This window comes from Lissotriton helveticus, chromosome 9 (genome assembly GCF_964261635.1).
Source record: "Lissotriton helveticus chromosome 9, aLisHel1.1, whole genome shotgun sequence".
NCBI classification, from domain to species: Eukaryota; Metazoa; Chordata; class Amphibia; order Caudata; family Salamandridae; genus Lissotriton; species Lissotriton helveticus.
Window position 1 is genome coordinate 1,139,625,088 of NC_136070.1, and position 20,510 is coordinate 1,139,645,597.

Consider the following 20,510-nt stretch of genomic DNA (forward strand, 5'->3'; position numbering starts at 1 on the left):
AGATAGCTAGATAACTATGCCCAGGTTAGATGGGGAAAAAATAGTGAACTAACATGATACTCATACAGCAAAACACACAAGGTGATGGACAGAATGTTGCACATTGGTAAAACATTCACCCCCAGTTTTGCTGTTCACCCTATGTGGGAAGGGTATGCCCAGACGTGGCTATCCTGGCTGAAGACGGCTGATAGCCAGAAACCGGTCCTAGGATGCTTGATTCCGATCCAGGGAAGACATGGCTTGGCAGTTCGGTCTGGACTGTTCCCATGAGGCACAGGGTCAAGACTGATTTGCATATGGCCATGTCTGAACTGGGGTGGCTTGGTAAGCAAAATAACGATGGATTAAACCCAGATCTGTGACTGGGGGTAAATGTTTTGCCATTGTGCAACATTCCGTCCATCATCTTGTGAGTTTTTCTGATTTACTTGAGTCATGAGTCTTGTTGGTCAGCTGTCTTTAGGGCTTGAAATTCAAACTAGAGCAGTGCGAAGAGATAACCAGTCTTTCAGTCCCTTGGGTTTGGAAATAAATAACCTAAGGAGAGAAGGAAGCTTCTCATTCAGACTGAACACTGAAGCTGGCCCAGAGAGGAGAATTTGGTTCTAGTGGCTTAGTTGCTAACCTTGCTTCCTGGAGATGTGAGTCATGTTACATCCTGCTTTCGTGATGTAGGTTTAAATATCACTAGGGATGCACGATAATGCTCTACATGCAGCAGCCCATGTTTGACATTGTCCTTCTGGAAAACTAAGGGCCAGATGTTGGAAAGTCTAGTCATAAAAAACTGGTTGCAAATTGTAAACAATATTTTTGCAACCGACCTATCAATTAATATGTAGGTTCTTAAAAATCAGAATTTTAGTAAGACGTAATCCAACCTACATCCTGTATTTTGATATGGTAAGTTAAAAAGTGCGACTGACAATGATAGTAGGCCATCACCAAGATGGTGGCTTGCTGTGGCAGGCAACCACCATGATTGTGATTGGCTTTCTAGAAGGTAAACTTTTTTTCTAAATTCAGCCTGCGGTCCTTAAAGGAAATGTGACTACTGCTTACACTTCGACAAACTTTTTTTATGTATTAAGAAAGGGATCTCAAGTGAGCCCCTGCCTTTTTACAAATGCATTAAGACCACCTTTGATGTATAGTAAAATATCAATATACTGCAACCAGATTTCAGATGCAAAACACTGATACATTAGATTTGATATCTGTAAGGGATGCTTAGCGACACACCACTTTCACATACCAAATCGGTATCATTTCCATTTCCATTTTAGAAGTCAGTAAAACGTTTGCATATTTTTACAGCACAGTAATACAGTAGGTTTTTCCTGAATTGTTCACTTTGCCCATTAGGCTGCCAAACAGTATTTCCATTTTCTTACCAGTTCTGAATGAAAAGCGATCTGCTTTGCCAGTCCAACAGAGTCACAAATCTAAAACACACACATTGAAAGCAAAGACATAATCAAATCATTAGAATAACTCAGTAGACTTATTTGATATTTGCAATTAAGTATTTCAATAGGAAATGAATGCACATGGATTCTTTAGAAGGACAAAAGCCATTTAGAATGCCTTTTAGAAGATTCTTTTAAAACCAGCTCCCACCTGGAAACAATCTGTAGCAGGAGTAAAATAGCTTGCAAACTTTCTCAGGAGGAACAAATAATGTGTGAGAATAGAATCCCAATAGTCATCTTAACAAGGTATTGTCAACACCAAGAGACTAAACGCATAAGAAAATGCAATAATAATACTCTGAGGAAAAGTTGAAAAAGGCTTATTTTTCCAGGATATGTACGTCACCACACAGCCTAGATAATGTACACTATTTCTGATAACAAACAAAATGATATCCAATAAACATATTAATTTTAAGGTGTTCCTCTTCCACTGTAACAAAACACTAAAAAACACTGTACAAAAAATAAGGTGAGAAGTGAAAATATAAACTGGATGTTAAACGGAACTGTTGTTAACAATCATAAAACACTGTAGCATTCCATGTGAAAATGGGTGGGGCATACCATAAATCAGGAGGTAATAAAAACAAGAGGAAGTCGACGGCTGAGCTCATCATGTGGGTGGCGACATGGGCGAGAAGTGGCTCATCACTCACGGTACTCAAATGATGCCTACAACTGAGGCATGTGAAAGTGGGTGCTTAACGTTAAGTGGACTTAACGGAGTTATTTGTTGCTGCTCTGATGTGGTTTAAGCAAAGTAAGGCCAGAGATGTTCAACCCCACGTAAATCATGACTATCTTGGGTAGGCAGAAGAGCATCAGCTGTCAAAAAAGCTGAATCTCTTTGGCTAAGGCTGTATCATAGGATAATTTAGGAGACCCGTCTCTCATACCAAACTGTTCATTGGCAGATGCTCACTAGAATATCAAAATGGATTCAGAAAGTTACTGAGAACAGGGCATCTGGATTGCTCATTAGGTTCCATAAAGAAACAATGAAAAACATGATAATCCATTCACTGAGAAGCAAATCTTTTCAATTTTGAGACACTGGCCAACAGTAGCTGAGTGGTCCTTGGAACCAATAGATATTTGTGACACCGTTTTCAGTGTGTAGAGAGGGCCGCAGTAGAATTTGCGACTCAACAGTCTTGGACCTAATAGATGTCTTGTAGAAAGCAAGCCACCAAAGTGAGACAACACAAAAAAGGCAAAAGCTGAACAATCTTTTCAACTTAAATGTCTGCAACAGAACATCTGGCTGAGAGAAGAGATATGTAAAGCCTGTATCTGAAGGATGCTATAATTTATGCATCAGCAGTAACTGTGTTCCAAAAATACCACTTGGACAAGAAGACCACATTAACCATATTTCACGTTATAAAGCAAAAAATAATAAATAAGTCGGGAATTTACAAAATTTTGCTTATACTAAAACATTCACGTTTTAGGTTAACCCCTAAGCTGCTGAGGCTTCCCCCTACCCTGTCCTCTAACCAGCTCCGTACTGAACCATTTTTTGATATTTGGCACCATTTGAGCTTAAGCCTTCATAACTTATTTCCACAAAAGGTATTCAGGTCAAATGTGCATCCTTTTCCCCCACATGTTGCAAATTCTGATTATTACCAGGGTTTGTGGATCTTCAGAGTATAGCAACAACAAAGCAATTTCTTTTTTGAAAAATGTGGAAAAAAGTGCTGTGCAAGAAACATACTTTTTTTTAAAATGCACTCACCAAAAGCTTTGCTGGTCAACTTACAGAAACAAGCACAATTGTAAAAAAATAAAAAACAAACATTTGTTTTGTAGTTCCTACCTACTTACTGATTGTGGTGGAAACAGGAGTGAAAGCTGTAAGTTTCCGACACACAGACTAATTAAATTCAGCAAGGGGAAATGTGTCTAGGTCGGTTATGATTTCCCAAAAGAAAGTAATTATTGAATCAAAAAATAATATAAAGAAATAGGAAAAAATATGAAGAGATGACAACATCTGCACCTCAAATTGTTTGCCCCAACAAAAGTAGTATACAGTTATATTCATCAAACCCTCCTGTTTGCAGGGACATATAGCGTTCACTAGTTGTCAAAAAGCATGTAAAACCCAGAGCCAAAAACTGAGCTGCAGCATATAAAGATATTTTACTGTGTACTCACCAGGCAGTAATTGATGTGGTGAAAATATAATGAATGAAAACCATATGCCTTTTTAAAATGCGTCTAAGCGACTCAGTTTAGGAAAAGTGGCTATTTGTACAATTATGAATTCGAGGTTAGCCAAACTATTATGGGATTAAGAGGGCATTTTGCAAAATGTGTTCTTTCTTGCTAAATAGTAAATATTGCCCTCTCTGTCAGTGTGTTCCTTTTCCCCTCCTTCCTTACGCCCCCCACTTTTCTTCCATGTCTTCACTTCATCATCTTTGTGGTTTGAGTACTTGCTCAATCACCTGGTTATCTGTCAGTCTAGCTAAACAACTCCAATCTAACTCGGAGCAACTGCTGTCTCCCTACTTCCCCTGCTGACGGTGCTGTCTCCATAACTGTTACCAAGTCTCTGACAAGGAATTAAATTTCACCGTCGTGTTGGCATTTCTGAAGAGTATATGGTGTTTAAGGTGAGTCCAGATGAAGCCAAGCACCTTCTCCTATCACTAAATCACAGTCTGGGAAGAGGTGGGTTCTGAGATGTCAATTCTAGGACAACACCTCCCCAGATAACACATACGCCCAGAAAAGTTCTTCTCTTGGACAAAAGTTCCAAGACAGTCAAGCAGGATGGGAAATAGCAATGTAAATAAATCTTATGATATAAACATTCTACAATATTTTGCTATTGTTTACCCTCCTGATAAGTAGCATTGCCACTATCTTGCTTGTTTTTACAATACTTACTACCCACATTGAATGCCCAGGATAAGGTTTCGATTTTAAATGTTGAAAATATATTCCTGGTTTCCTAGTGTTTTTCAGTGTGCCTTTCCATAGTGAAATAGGGATTCCACTAATTATCTCTGTAATTTTTCACAAGACTGATCCCTACATAATATGCATTGCATTCAAGTAATGCTCAGTGAGTTGAGTGGTTGTTACAGTTGCTCTGACTTTCTGTCTTGAGTTAACATATTAAGAAAGTCCTTAGTACCTGGGGGTCTAGAAAGTCTATTACCAGACTGTGTTCTGGGAAGAAAATCCAGAAAGCATAAGAACTTCATAGGCCAAATAAAGTGAACCCAATCCTTCTTGCTTTCCGAGTAGTGCATCAAAGAGGCAATTTCCATTCGGCCCTACAAAACTGTAATTTGATGATTGTTAGTATAAAAAAACTGATATAGCTTCTGCTTCCCTCTGGAGGCCATTTATCGGTCACTGATAAGTTTGTTGAATGCACACCCACCGCTGAAGGGAATTGCTTGCCACTGGGGCATTACTGGTCGGGTTGGTGAGATGCTTCTACACAGACCAGGACTAACAATTTCTCCCAGATACGCTAACACCTGGAACAATACCAGGTATTTTCCAGAAGATGTTCCTGTCGGGGGAGGAGCATCAGGGAGCACAACGAATAAGCAGGTCACAATCAAACTTAAAAGTCTTGAAAGCACAAGCAGTAACTAAGAGGAAAAAGGTCCTGAAATATCCCTCTGGCACCGGGAAAGGCTGAATTCACTGAGTGCCCTTCATTGTTCAGATGCCCGAATTCACCAAAAAGTGAAAATCGGTAACTTCCTCAAATTCAGGAAAATTATACGGTTGCATACCTCATCCAGGTTAGACAGACTGCTGGACAGAGCATGCATTTTGTAACATAGCATCAAAGCAGAGGAAAACATGGATCACTAAAAAGTGATGAACAGAAATGTGGCAAAATAGCTTAATAGATCATTTGAAAATATAATCTCCCTTTTAAAAGGAGGAGAAATGTTTGCTGCACACCAGCTAGCTTTCCTCTACCGGAACATTTAACATCTGTGCCCATGTAGACATTTTAATACATGCTTTCAAATCATCTTCTTTACATGCAACAGATCAAAGATGGGCTGCAAGCCAGCATCATTCTTCACTAGGACATTGCAAACATTCAAGCCCTTCCCAATGTACATCTGTGGCAGGTAATCTACTGCTCCTTTGAAAAGGAGTTAAATCACCTCACAAAGTAAACTGATATTAAGATTGGTAGTTGGAGGCCTGGGGAGAGCTGCATTTTTGGGACGGGGCAGGCAAGTTGTGAGCAGCAAAAGTCAGAACGTCAATGCTCACAAACTAGTACAAAGTTATCTGTGGTTTCCGCTACACATGTTTTGTGGGTACTGCATTACTCATTGGCAAAGTTTAGGAACCCAAACATGGCAGGTTAAGTAGCTATGGGTGAGCCAGTAGCTGTGTAGTGTCATTACTGCCTAAAGGGGTCAATTTAATGAGGGGGGGGGGTCAATGGTGCTGAAAAGGCTTTAAAGAAAATGCAAATGTTTTAAAAGGCTGCAGGAATAGCTCTTGGGAGGACCAGGTCATTAAGGGCCTAGCAATGGCCTTTGAGTTTTTAGAACGTTTTATGAATTCATCTTGCTTGGCAAATGAGCTGTGGTGATCCATGGTTCAGAGTTCGGGGTATAGCGAAGACAATAGGGGTTTGCTGCTCCAGTGTTGATTTCATCAAGTTTCCATCAAGCACTGGTGCAGCTCTATATTTGAGATTGTATATAAGTGCAACTTAGGTGGAGTTCATTGTTAGCAGACTAATTTTAGATTTGCCTGGACCCTTATTTCTTGAAATTGGCATAAAACCACCAGACTTGAGTCAGGAAGCATTCCTCCTCGTTCCATATTATAGTGTGTTGATTTAACATTCTAGCTGGGAAATGAGCATCGATTAATTTCAAAATAAGACAATAATTACTAAAAGACGAAGCTTATCCCATCCTGTAAATTACAATTTTTCCCAAATTTAAAGTTACCGGATGTACAAGCTCCCACAAAAAGGATGCAAGACCACTAATGGAACATAGAAATTATGAAAATACAGAAAACCATGAAAATCTTGAGCTTATTGTGAAATCCAAGAAGGACTAAAATGTGAAATCAGCTCTGGAATTGATAACCACAGCAAGCAGAAATATGGGAGGGGGGGGCAAGTGAGGGGAAATAGGGAAGAGTCAAATTAAAATATGATTTGTCAAATGGACTGCACACTTCTAGATATTGACATAGCCCAAATTAAAGTAACAAGTAAATTAGGTGCAATAAAATATTCAATGGACCTCTTTAATCCTATGCTAAGCACGCCATGTAACATCCCTGATTTGGATTAAAATGTATCTCATTAATTCAATGAAACTTTATTTTGGCCAATTTGACCATAAAGCATATATACAATAACATAAATTTCATTTAATTCAAGATAAAACAGATAGAAAATATACATTCATCATATGGCATTGTATAAATAACACACAAATGTAACCTACAATCAACCTACGTTGCAATCAGTCCAATCACTGGCTACATTAAAGTGCGTGTGCAGTATATATGTACAATTTATAATGTCAAATTTAATAAGCCCGTACTCTATCAAGTCAAAGATAAGTTTATTATGACCATAGTCATTTAAACAGGTGCAAGAGGCGATATCAAAAAAGATAAAATTATTCACATCAAAACATTTAAAACATTATACATTAAAATTAATCCAATATAAGTTAAAAACTCTTACACACACATCTTCATTTGTTCACAACCTAAAAATGTCAAATTAAGTTAAATTTCTGCATTTATGATTAAAACCTAATCAATTCCCTTCTGCTAGTGAAATTTCATTAAATTAAAACACTTTTAGCTCTTAGATCTTATTCCCGGTTTCTTATATCACTCAGTACTACTTTTATGTATTTCCCAAGAGCAATTGCAATATCAATGCTCGGGATTTCAGTTAATAAGTTGGCTGCCTGCACTCTAGAGTTTATAGCATATTTTAGGAACACTGGTCGTAGCCACCGTTTCCGCTGTTCCAATAGAGACAGGCAATCGAGGAGTATGTGAACCCAGTCTCCTTTGCATACCAAATTACACTTGCAACACCCATTTTGGTCTAACATTTTCATTCTCAGATCTTTATTTGTTAACAATGGGTTTATACCAACCCGCAGCCTTAAGATCTCCTGCCTAAAGCCACGGTTGGGTAGGCGGTCTAGATAAGGGAACCAATTTTCATTTATCCAAGCGCCCATCCTATGTGATACTGATTTCTTTTCCGTTAAGTATTCCATATCAGTCTTTTCCGATATTTCCTTCCCCTTTAATCTCAACTCACTCCTAGAACAGAGGAGTTGATGTGTTTCCTGGTTCACCTCTACATTTAATCTTTTACAGATTCGGGTTACTCTTTCCCTACACATTTTTGCCCATTTTAGGTTACTTGATTGTATTTCCTTCCTGCACCATTGTGCTACTTTTTGTCCTTCTGGGTCTTCCATTCGTTTCCAGAGTCTGAGTATTGCCATTTGAGTTAGAATCTCCCAGGACTTAGTGCCTATTTCTCTTCTTATAGCTTGCACCATAGCGGATTGTGGGAGAGAAAGGAGTCCTTTGAGGCATTTTCCCTCCATCAAGTCCCAGGCTCCCTTACCGCTCAAATAAAGGATTTCTGCCCCGTACAGAACTTGGGGGGGTATCATTGCCTCAAAGGCTCTTAACATTGGTCGATGTGACATCTCTCCATAATCCCTATTGAATATTTTTAGGCCGCATATCGATGTATGTGCTTTGGCTTTCTGTGATTCCAAATGCGTATCCCATTTTAGTCTTTTGTCAAACCATATCCCTAGGTAGTGATACTCATTAACCGTCTCCAGTTTAAGCTCACCTAGGTACCAGTTATATTTGCTTATTTTTTTCCCAAAGCAAAGAACTTTGGTTTTATCTAGGTTGACATTTAGAAATTTACTAACACAGTAAGCGTTGAAGGCATTAAGCTTTCTTTGGAGGCCTCTCTCTGTCTGGTCTACTATAACCAGATCATCGGCATATAGTAGGCAGGACACCTTGTTACCGTCCATTCTTGGGCTTGCACTACCCTCTACCTCTAGGTGGGCCGGAAGGTCTGATAGGAATATAGAGAACAACAGAGGGGCTAACACGCATCCCTGTCTTAAACCATTGTTTATGGGTATTTTTTGCGTCAATGAACCCATTGTATCCTTGATGACTTGTGCCCAGTTCTCATTGTGTAATTCCTTTATTATTGATAAAAGGTCACTGGGGATATTTACCTTCAACAATGTTTCCCATAGGCATGCACGATCAACTGAATCGAATGCTGCTCGGAAGTCAACGAAACAACAGCATAGCTTGCCATTTTGTTCCGTTGACTTCTTTGCCATGGCCCACAGTGCAAAACCGTGGTCTATTGTGGAGTGTCCTTCCCTGAATCCTCCCTGTTCCATAGGGACAATTTGGAGCTCCTTTACCCATATATTAAGTTGATTTAGTACAATTTTAGAAAAAACTTTCTCTCCTATGTCTAGGAGGTTAATCAGGCGGTAATTTTGTGGGGCCTCCATACTTCCTTTCTTATGAATGGGCCTAATTATCGCACCCTTCCAGTTAAATGGCATTTTGCCATCTGTTAGTATTATACTAAACATCTGTGCAAAAAATCTTGCCCACCACTTAACGTCTGACTTTAGTATTATTGCTGGGAGATTATCAGGACCTGCTGCACGGGTTAATTACAGATTTCTTATAGTATCTTCAACTTGCTTTACGTTGAATTTAGCTTTTAGTTCTGCTGATATTTCTTGCCATTTTTGAGTCGCTACCTGGGCTATAGGTGTTCTTGCCCCGTACAATTCCCTTATATACTTCTCCCATGCGGCATCACTGACTACGCATTTAAGTTCCTCGTCAGAAGGGCTAAAGGCCGCCTTTACCAATTTCCAAAATTGTCTGAGGTTTTTTTCCTCAATCGCTTCCAACAGATTTGACCAACATTTCTCTTTAAATGACCTTTTTGCGTCGTTTACCATTTTTTTATAATCTCTTTTTAGTCGGGTTATGTGGTCCTGTCTCTCCTGGGTGAAGTTCTTTTTTTGCCTTCTTTGTGCTGCCCGAATCTCCCTTTTTTTGGATTGGCACTCCACGGAAAACCATTTTACTCTACAGGGTGGTTTCCTACTATGATTTTTAACCCTTTTCAGTTCTATTCTTAAACATTGGACTACTTCCTCTACTTTTTCTATGAACCAGTTCAAGGATTTATTCTCTAGGTTTTCCGGTTCAATTTTAATTTGCATAGCGGACAGTTTTGCCTGATATTCCTCCGTGAGTCGTGTCGTCACACGTTTGGGGTACTCAACCTCCTGGGGGATCACTTTATCTCTAGATAGGCTTCTTCCCCCTTGTATTGTTAGGTGTAAAAGGTTATGGTCACTGATCTCTTTTTGTTCCAACTTGAATTCCCGTACTTGGGGGAAGTTCCAGGCTTGTAAGAACATGTAATCAATTGGACAATTCTGAGAGCCTATTTTAAAAGTTTTCCCTGCTGGGCAGTCAAGCTTCATTCTTCCATTCAAACATTGGAAGCCCCTACCACCTAAGAAGTGAACAAGATCCGAATCCTGTTTCGATATCACCCCTACTGGAAAAATTGCTGGGTTAATTCCAAACACCTCTAACATTTCTCTGTTCCAAATATCCGCCTTTTTTGGGTTTAGTTTATGGTTGAAATCACCCATTATTATCACAGTATCCAATGCATATTTTTCTGCTACAAAATCTACATCTTCTTTAAAGAGCTTCATCTCATTCTCGTACTCTACCCCATTTTCCCACTGCATGTATACATTCATTATGGTCAGCATTTTATACTTCTTTTCCACAGTCAGTAATTCAATTCTGCTAGTCAGAACCCATTTTCATTTCATTTTTATCGGTGTTACTTCTCTGAGCACTTTTGTTGAAACCAATGTCATTAATCCCCCCGACGGGCGACCATAGTTCTGTTTCTTAGCCGGGCGGTTTACTTGTAGGTAACCTTCGTTGATCGGGGTTTCGTCGCATGTCCAGGTCTCTTGGAGGCAGGCAATGTCCACTTTATTTACTATATCCTTTATAGTTTCTCTCTTTTTCTCATTGCCTAACCCGTTCACATTCCATGTTAGGAGACCTAGACTTTGCGACACCCCCTCATCCTATTCTACCTCACTCATGCCATCCCAGTCTCCGTATGACATTCGTTTAGGTCGGGCCTTGGACTACTACATTGCGACCAATTGCCCCAAAGGTCTTCGTTTCCTATATTGTCTATTTCTATGTTCAGGCGGCTTTGGTTTCCTTCCTCATCTCTATAAAGTTTCACTTGTCTTTTCCCCAAACCTGCATGATGTTTTAAGAAAGTATTATCCATGGGGACTTTTACTTCCCTCTCCGGAATTATCCTTATTCCCAGGTGGTTTATCTCTTAGGTGGCTTTTAAAATTGCCGTTTTTACCAGGTCTGAGTGAAGTGACACTTTTGTTATTTCTTTACCCTTTCTGTTTTCAATGAAACCAACTTGCCGGAGATCGCTTGTACTGATCCCACATAGACTGCTACATTCAGCAAAGACTTTCAAAATCTGTGCTCTGTTCAGGGGATTTCTTTTCCTATTCATGCTTCCCCTTTTCCCCGACTGCATGTAATCTAAATACACCCATTTATTGATGTTTCTCTCTTGTATTTTTTTGGGGGTTTCATATTGATGCTTTCTAGCCTTTGATCTCCCTGTCCGCAACCAAGTATTTCCCGACCTTAGTATTACCTGGTCTTGTGGACTTTCGACCCTAAGGCCCCTATTTGGTTGCCCTGAGGCTATTCTCACTTTCTGTTTTGTAATACCGGATGTTGTTGGTTTCTCTTTTGTGGCCTTTGTTCTCCAGGTTTTTCTTGAGTTTGTCGGGGTCGTTCTTAGGTTATACTCCCCTTGCCTTGGACTGTTTGGAACATATATCGGGGCTGATGCGTTTAGGACTAACTGTGCCTCCTTCCCAGCTTTCCTCCCTTTTCTCTTTACTTTTAAGGTTTGCTCTCTCTTCTTTCTAGCCCTACTCTTAAGGGCGGCCACTGTATACACCCTGCGCCTTTTTATCAGCATTGGGCATCTGGAGATGTATACATTTTCTGATGCTTCCACAGAGTCCTTTGATAGATTTTGAGTCGTTGGTAGTACGGATCCTGCTGGGTTTCCAACAGATGATTCCACCAGTTCAATCTCTACGCTTCCATCAGCCGGTTGTTCGGTGACTATTGGGCTTAGCATCCTTGGCATCTGATTCTTTATCCCCGCTAGTTCCTCTTCGATCTTTTTTAGGTACAATTTCTGAGTTTTCAGCACTCCATTATTTGAGAGTGTTACTTCAAGGATTCCTTGTAGTGTCTTTTGTAACATCAATATAAGGTCTACCAATGAGGAAGAGGGTGTTACGGAGCACTCCGTATCCTGTGTGTGGTCTCTGTCTGGGTTTATTTGACGACCTGTTCTTGTGGGTTCTTGATGTGGAAGAGAATTTAGGGTGCTTTGATGTTGTGGGGATTGATCTGGCCCACCGCCCCAGATTGCGCTCTGTCTCTGTAGTTCATTTCCCCTTAGCTCCTCATTTCCTGGTGACTGTAATGAGAATAATTTTGGGGATGATGAGAGACGGGGTGCAGGGATATGAATATTTTGACTCTGGAGCGTCAGGTTTATTAATATGGAGTCCTCCCTTCCTGCTTCTATATCGAGAGGAGCTTCATCCGTGAATCTTCCTGTTTCTTTCCTTTTCTGATTCTCCCCTGCTGATCCAGTCTCTCCTTCTCCCTCCGCGCCGTGTTCTTCCATATCTTTCTCGGGGTCCAGACTGATTGCTGTCTCTATTGATTTGCAGTGTTTCCCTACAAAATCCTTTATAGATTTGGAGGTTAGCGTATTGTCTTTCTGTTTGGCGTTTGTTTGAACACAGCCCCTTTTAGCCTGTTTGGCGTTTTTAGTTGCTCTTTTCACTTTTCTTTTCTTGCGACGCCCCTTATTATTCTCCGTGGTTGATGCTTGACTTTCTTGGCTCTCTTCCAATGATATTGAGCCCTCCAATATTTTGCTCTTCTCTGGGCTATCTTCTTTCCGCTGAATTTGCCCTTTTTTTGGTCCCATTTCTTAGTTTGATTGCCTAAAATGTAGTACTTCTATTGATCGTTTGGTGTGATCGTTTCTCAGTTTTAAGAGTTCATAAATAACTGTAACTTTACACTTACCTCAGTTGTGCCTTGTGCCCACCGACTTGCCTGCCTGCCGCCCTTGTTGTCCTCTCTTACGATATCTTCTGGCTATTTTTAGCCTTGTTCTCCTTATACTGGATCCTCCCTTGTTTTGGCTTCTGGTATTGTATGGTTTCTCACTGGGTTTCACGCCGTGGGATAAAACAGTTTCACGCCGTGGGATAAAACAGTTTTCACTATGCCTCTGTAGACTTCCTCGGTATTCCTATTCTCCGAGGGGGTTTGGGGGCAGCTGACTACTGAGTTCTGAGTTCTGTGTTACTGCATTGCCGGGGGGGGGGTATGACTGTGACCCGGTTGCCGGCTACTGCGGCTTACTACCGCGTCCAGATGCGCTCTCCCAAGCTGTGATACTGCGCTGCCCCACACACCACTCTATTTGTCCTGGGTGCGGGGTGCAGTTTTCCACATCCCTCTGGTGGCTTCCGGTTTGCTTCTCGGCGTTTTAGCGGCAGAAAGGAGTTTCCTGGCTGACCTGTGTTGGCAGGGTGCCGTTTTCCACTCCCGCTGGTGGCTTCCGGTTTGCTCTCGTCCGATCCCCCGTCCTGCTCCACCCCACTCCCTACACAGCGCGGGCCGCGAGCTGCGAGGCTGGGGGGCGTTTAGCGGCGGAAAGGAGTTTCTGGGCTCACCAGTGTTGGCTGGGCGGCACTATCGGTGTCCTCACTCGGTGCGCCCCACCACGCGAGCCGGCGGTCTCCTCCTGCAGTCCACGAACAGCTTGATACGCGATCCGCGATCGACTGGCTGGGTCTGGCAAGGCAAGGCAAGGCTGAGCTAGGCGACAACAGAGATCTCTCTGCCCTGTACTCTATCTCTCAGTTCAACCATTCAGGCAAAAATGTATATATATATATTTTTTGTAAAGTGCTTATATCAATCAATACAGAGACTGTAAACAATATCATAGACCCTTAGACCACAGTTCTACTTCATAATAGTCCTACACACTGGTACACTATACGTCAAGATAGAAATACATCATTAAAATAGTTATAAAAAACTCATAAAATTCATATAAAATACATTCAGTTAAAAAAAGTGTACCAGAATTTTACCGTTATCTGTGGGGGTCAACTTCAAGAATACTCTAACTGTACACCACATGGAGAATAAAAAGCCTGCTATTGAGAATGCTATAGGGAGGCTAGCGTCATATTTCAGTATCCTAAAAGCCTCCGAGCATTGCCAGGTTCCCAAATTTCTGCATATCTGGATCAACCATCGTTTTCTTGCTTTCTTTGCCCAGGGCAGAAAATAAAATGTGGTATTCTGATTCTACTGCATTGTTACAGGCCGAGCAACCCAGAGTTGGTAGGCCCGCCCATCTGCTCGTATAAAGAAGCAGTGGCAGTACCCCGTGCCTGAATTGGAAATAGAGCTTCCTTGCGTTGGCCAGCTTGATGTCGTCCAGTACCGACTCTAGCCTGTACTGCTCTTTAATTTCCAAAGAAGCTACAGCAAGCTTGCCTATTGAATGGTTCCCCTGTTATTGAACCAATGTGCACTCAGAGTAGCAGTCCTGTACCTCCTTCCTTGACACTGTGGGGCATGTTAATGCTGGACTATCCCACAAATTACTCCGTCCCATGGCCCAAAGAGTGTTCCGGATAAGGGTGAGCAATGGTAATCTCCACGCCCCGGGTATAGTCAACACCACTCTTAATTCTTCCATATACTCGGACAGTTCTGGAGTAACCCACAAACGTCGCCAGAATAGGAGGGGTCTGAGTGCAACTTCTTCTGCGATTGACCTGACCCCCAAGTCTAGTCGTAGCGGTATGAGAGGGAAGCTGCAGGGGAGACCAAATAATTGCCTGGCAAAGGTGTTTTCAACTTGTGTAAGACTGTCAGGACGACAGTGTCCCCATATTTCTGCCCCATATAAAGCAGCACCTCTGGCTTGTACCATATATATGTCTAATACTGGGCCCACAGTATTATGGCTAGAATTTCGATGTACCTTGGTCAGGCCCCCCGTTGTCTGTACTAACTTCAAACTCGTTTTTTTTATTTATACCCCCCAGTCCATTTTTTCTGTGATCGTAATGCCGAGATACTCAAAGACAGATACTCTCTCTAGGGGTCTGCCGTCCAGACATGGGTTTTGTCGGGTACTTTTGCCTGAGTTAAACAACATAAATGTTGTTTTGTGTAGGTTAATCTCAAGCCCTTTTTCCTTACAGAAGGCATCACATTTATTAAGAACCCTCTATATACCCATAGGAGCTTTTGATAATAACAAAGTATCATCAGCAAACATCACGGCCGGGATTTTACGTGTTGCCAACTTAGGTACGTCTAAATCCTTCTCTGTGTTTAAGAAATCAACTAGCCCATTTATGAAAAGACTAAAAAGGGTTGTGGCAAAGACACATCCCGACGGACACCTCTTTTTACAGGGATGGGTACGGTGAGTTCCCCGTGTTTGCTAAACCTTATTTGCGCGTAGTTTCCTTCATGTATCCGCCTCAGGATTTGGCACAAATACACCGGGACCCCCCTCTCTAGCAGGGTTTTTTTTTTTTTTTTTTATCCTCATTTGTGTGCGTAGCTCCAATCTACCAAAACAAAAGAGAAAAACCACCACAGAGCCATAGGTCGACCAGTCGTGTATTGTGCCAACTCAGCTTATAGCTGGTAAGGGAAATTATGAAGCGCGAAGTAAGGCCAGTTCCACTCAGCACTAAATACGGTGACCAATCTTAAACCAGCTTAGGATGGTATCTCAGTTGATAGTGCCCGATTTATCGAGACCCCTTTGGTATCAAGACTGTTAATCTTGTTAGCCAAGATGGGCAGTACACACGTTAATCATAGGACCTGGGGGGGAAAAAAAAAAACGAAAAAAAAAAACCCAGGAGTAGTCGCGACTAACCCAGCATTGCCCAAAACGCTCTACTATTTGGATTTCCTATCCTGGCTAAGTCAAGTTTGGAAATTTGAAGGAGTGATGTTCGCCATTCGTGCACTGTAGGTGGTTGAGCATCTTTCCAATGCCTACATATCTCCCTACGTGCAGCAAGTATAGAATAAAATATCAATTTGGTTGCTGAGTTTAAAAATTTATTTCTCAGACCAAAAATAATAAGAACCAGGTCTATATTGATCTGTTCACCCAAAGATTGTGACAGCTTATTCTTAATGGCTTCCCAAAATTCTGTTAGGTTTGGGCATTCTAAAAACATATGAGTATCCGTGGCTTCAATTAACCCACATCTCGGGCATTTAACTGGACCTGTTAATGAAAATTTAGTTAACCTGTGTGGAGAGTAATATGCCCTATGTATGGTAAAAAGGTGGTTCCTACGAAGCCACGAAGGTTTAACTAACTTCCATAACAATGAACATGAGGCGGACCAGAGCTCTTCCACATCTGATCCTGGCATTAGTTCTGCCCACAACATGGTTGGTAACTCGAAACTAACATCCATTTCATCTATTATTTTATTGTACCAGCTTGAGATTTCTTTTTTTGCTACCGGACTGTCTAATAAACAAGTGACCAAATCGCTGAGGCCGCCTATAGGTTGCTTGTTACGTCTTACTGGCAGATCTTTGTATGACTGAGCCCAGCTGGAAATCTGAATATATTTAAATCGTGACAACCCAGGACCTACTTTATTGCTAAGATAATCCCATGGGAGTAAAGACCCGTCCATAAACAGGTCGTCCCAGCAATGGATATCGGCTTCTAATAGCGAATTGTTAAGGGCGTCTGTTGTCCATAAGGGGGGGATCGGGTAAGTTCCATATTGGAGCCTTTGCAGAATAGTAGCCAATCTTTATCGCTTGCCTAATTTTATACCACGTGGATAAAAACCCTTTCAGAACTTTCAGTTTTATCTTTTTAAAAAATTTGGGATCACCGAACTTGAACAAGAATCTGGCATGATCAACTCCTTCACACTCCAGTAATGTGGAAAAAAGCGGGCCCTTCCCTGTAGATATAGGGGTTTTAAACAACATACGCATATGCGATAATTGAAACGCCGATGCGTATATTTGAAGGTCTGGGCCAGCCAAGCCCCCTTTCTCCCTACGACGCCTAATTTTTTTCCACGAGATTCTGGCACTTTTATTGTTCCAAATAAAACTAGTAATCGCACTCTGTAGTTTAGAAATTAACTTAGGATCGAAATAAAGTGGTATAGTGTTAAATAAAAAAGAAACTTTCGGTAAAATGCTCATCTTCACCAAATTAAGTTTACCCAAAATGGAAAGTGGAAGGTGAGACCAGTCTCTCATAAGTTTCCGGCACTCAGCAGCTACTTTATTAAAGTTTAGAGAGGCAATAGCGTTAATATCATTAACTATATTTACCCCCAGATAACGAATTAGGCTTTTTGATGTCCCATTGTTATTCATTCTATTGCAATTCCAGGACATTGACTCTGTTTTGTGGGCATTGATTTCGTACCCTGACACTTTCCCAAATGTAAGGGCCTGTTCAATTATCTCAGGGTATGCCTCTTCATAATTTGTTGAGAAAATCATAATGTCATCAGCATAAAGTGCCACCTTCTTATCCCAGCCACCAAAACTAAAGGGTTTAATAAGTCTGTTATCCCTGAGAATCTGAGCAAAAGGTTCTATGTATACGTCAAAAAGAAGAGGGGACAGGGGACAACCCTGTCTGGTTCCTCTCATGACCTTAAAGGGTTCTGTCAAGCCACCATTAATTAACAATGAGGCAGATGGATTACGATACAGGAGCTCTATGGTCCTCCGAAATCTGTCCCCAACGTTAAACCTCTTCAAAGCCTCCGATAGGTATAACCAATTCACCCTGTCGAAGGCCTTGGTGGCATCAAGGGTAAGAACAACCAGTGGGACTTCCTCCTTTATAGCAATATCTATTGAGCCTATCAATTCATATGTAAGTTCACCAAGCTGTCTCCCTTTAATAAACCCCTTTTGAGTCGAATCTATAATATCCGGGGTCACCTGACCTAGCCGATTAGCTAATATAGATGTAAAAATTTTGTAGTCGGCATTTAATATGGAGATGGGTCTATATGAACCACAGTCAGAAGCGGGTTTACCAGGTTTCAGGATGAGAGTTATGGAGGCATTATTCCATGACTCTGGTGGTAATTCGCCTTCTCTAAGAATTAGGTTGAACAAAGTGGCCAGCACTGGGGCGACCTCCGAGACAAGTTTTTTATAGATCTCGCAAGGCATCCCATCAGTACCTACCGCCTTTCCGCTCTTAGCTTTCTTAATAGCCTCCTCCACCTCTATTATGGTTATTTCTTTATCTAATGAGCAAGACTGTTCGATAGTTAAGGACGGAAGAGATATACCTTCAAGCCAATTAATTATGTCACTCTGTTCGGGCTTAAGATCATCTTGGTATATGGACTCAAAAAAATCCCTAAAGACTGCTCTAATTTCCTCATCCCTGGAAACGGTGCCCTGTGCAGTAGTAACAGAACAAATATTGTTACGGACCCGGTCAGATTTTGTTTTCCAGGCAAGTAACTTTCCTGCCCCCTCCCCATATTGGAAATGCGAGAGTTTGCTTGCCTCCCATCTCTGTATGACCCGCTTCTCCAAAACTGCTGACAATAAAAGCTTCAGCCTATTTAATTCAGCTTGTTTGATGCTAAGGGCTGGATTATCTGTAGGGATGGTGTTATCTATATCCCTTTGTACATTCAAAATATTTCTTTCGATGGAGGTTACTTCGTCTGTATATTGTCTAGCACGATAAACTACTTTATTTTTAATAAGACCTCTTAAAGTACTTTTGAACGCGTCCCAGATAATTCCTATGGGGGCTGTTTCCTTATTAGTACTAAAGAAGTATCTTGTCTCTGATTGTAAGAATGTAATATCTTCTGTTGAAGAGAGAAGAGATCTGTCAAAAGACCATATTTTAGTAAGAGGAGTCATCGCCAGTTTTAGGTCTAACACTAATGCAGCGTGGTCGGAGAGATGTATTGGATTATGCTGTATTGCGGTGATGTTATCAGCTAAAGCTCTACTTGTAAGAATGAAATCAATTCTGGATCTGTGTCTGTATTTCCAATTTCTAAAAGAGAATTCTTGCTTTAGACCCTCTTTGAATCGCCAAATATCTATATAATCATATTGGTTCATTAAACTTAGTAGACAATTTCTAGATTTAGAGGTGGTTTTCTGCCTACTATTTGGGGATTTATCCAAAAGTGGATTCAAAGTTATGTTGAAATCCCCTGCTATAATAACAGGGTCTGGGAAACTAAGCAGATGGCTAAAAAAGGTTTCTAATACTGAGGGGTCATCTATATTGGGACCATAATATCCTGCCAGAGTTAACTTAGTTTCGCCTAATTCTACTGCTACAATAGCCCATCTCCCACCGGTGTCTACTTTCTGCTGTCTTAGTTTAAATGTCACTGATTTTTTTAATATGATCGAGACCCCCCGTGTGTTAGAACCGTGCGTTGTTGAGATAGCTGATTCTATCCATCTATTTCTATGAACCAGATCGAGCATCTCAGTCTCCATTAAGTGTGTTTCCTGGAGGATAATGATCCCCGCATCGCAGTCACGGAGATACTGCATAATTTTGTTAGCCCGCGGTTTGGTGCGGAGACCATTAACATTCCAGGATAATATTTTTAAGTTACCCATTGAGTTGTGAAAAGAAAGTCAATTATTAAGGCTGACTGAAAGAAGAAGAAACTGGAAAATTCAATAAAATTGTTGCTATATAGCTTAAGATGAGAAGAAAACATAATGTTAAGGAAGTTATTTACACCGAACGATTGGAGCTCTTTTTCAGAAATATAATTGTGCCCCCTTACCTCCCCATTCCCTCCCCTAAGCCCACCCTGGGAAAACCCCGTACTCACCAACCGGAAAACTTCCGGATGTAAGTGCCCCTAGCTCTTCCCCATCTCGTCACCTTGTGCCTTTGGTATCTACAATGTGGCTCGCCGTTACCTTCTATATTTGACTTAAGAGCGAGTAATGTGAGTGTAGTTATGTGATTGTATTTTATTTTTTTTTATAAGTAACTTACACCCTTATCAATCCCTGATTTCCCCCATATGATTTGTGTAAATTTTTTTATTTTTTTTATTTTTTTGGGTTATGCTTTAAGAGCTTCTCAGCATCATTTGTTAAGCTTCCACTATGGGACCTCTTGGAAGCTGACCAACAATTATGGGGTGTTCTAAAGATCTTATAACCAAAAGTCAATAACAATCTTAACTCAACTGATTGTGATTAAGATTATTTCCTCAGTACATAGTATCATACACCTTGTTTCTTTTTGCCAAGGGACAGTAAGAGATCATCTGCTGCTTGCACTGATCTGATGTTATGCATTTTGTTATCGATCATGATTTTAAAGGATGCAGGGAAGCCCATCTGTACTGTCGCGCCTAGCTTACGGAAAGCATCCATCCTTTGCCCAAGCTCCCATTGTTTGTCGAGGTTAAAACGAGACAGATCAGAGCGAATCTGAAAGTTATAGCCCTTGTACGTTTGTGACTTCAGCTTAAGCGCCTGGTTCAGAATATGTTCTTTTAAGGAGTAAGCGTGGAAATTAACGAGAATCTTCCTAGGCTTCACCCTCTGGATGTTACGTCTGAAAGGATCTCGGTGTATGCGCTGAATATCCGCTGCTAGCTCTTCAGTGGATTGAGAAAGATTTAGTGTTTCTTTTAATAGGGTGGTTATATAACTCTTGATATCCACTCCTTCACTTCCTTCAGGGATATTCAAAATGCGTATATTACACCGCCT

At 41.0% G+C, this 20,510-nt stretch overlaps 1 protein-coding gene across 2 annotated transcripts in view; it reads right to left on the reverse strand.

The window, feature by feature from the left end:
- APPL1 (adaptor protein, phosphotyrosine interacting with PH domain and leucine zipper 1) overlaps window positions 1-20,510 on the reverse strand; it is a 240,172-nt gene that overhangs the window by 35,384 nt on the left and 184,278 nt on the right. For both annotated transcript variants that reach the window (XM_078661572.1, XM_078661573.1), the window contains exon 20: window positions 1,398-1,448. In XM_078661572.1, coding sequence (XP_078517698.1) covers window positions 1,398-1,448 — 51 coding nt within the window. The remainder of the gene's footprint in view (window positions 1-1,397; window positions 1,449-20,510) is intronic.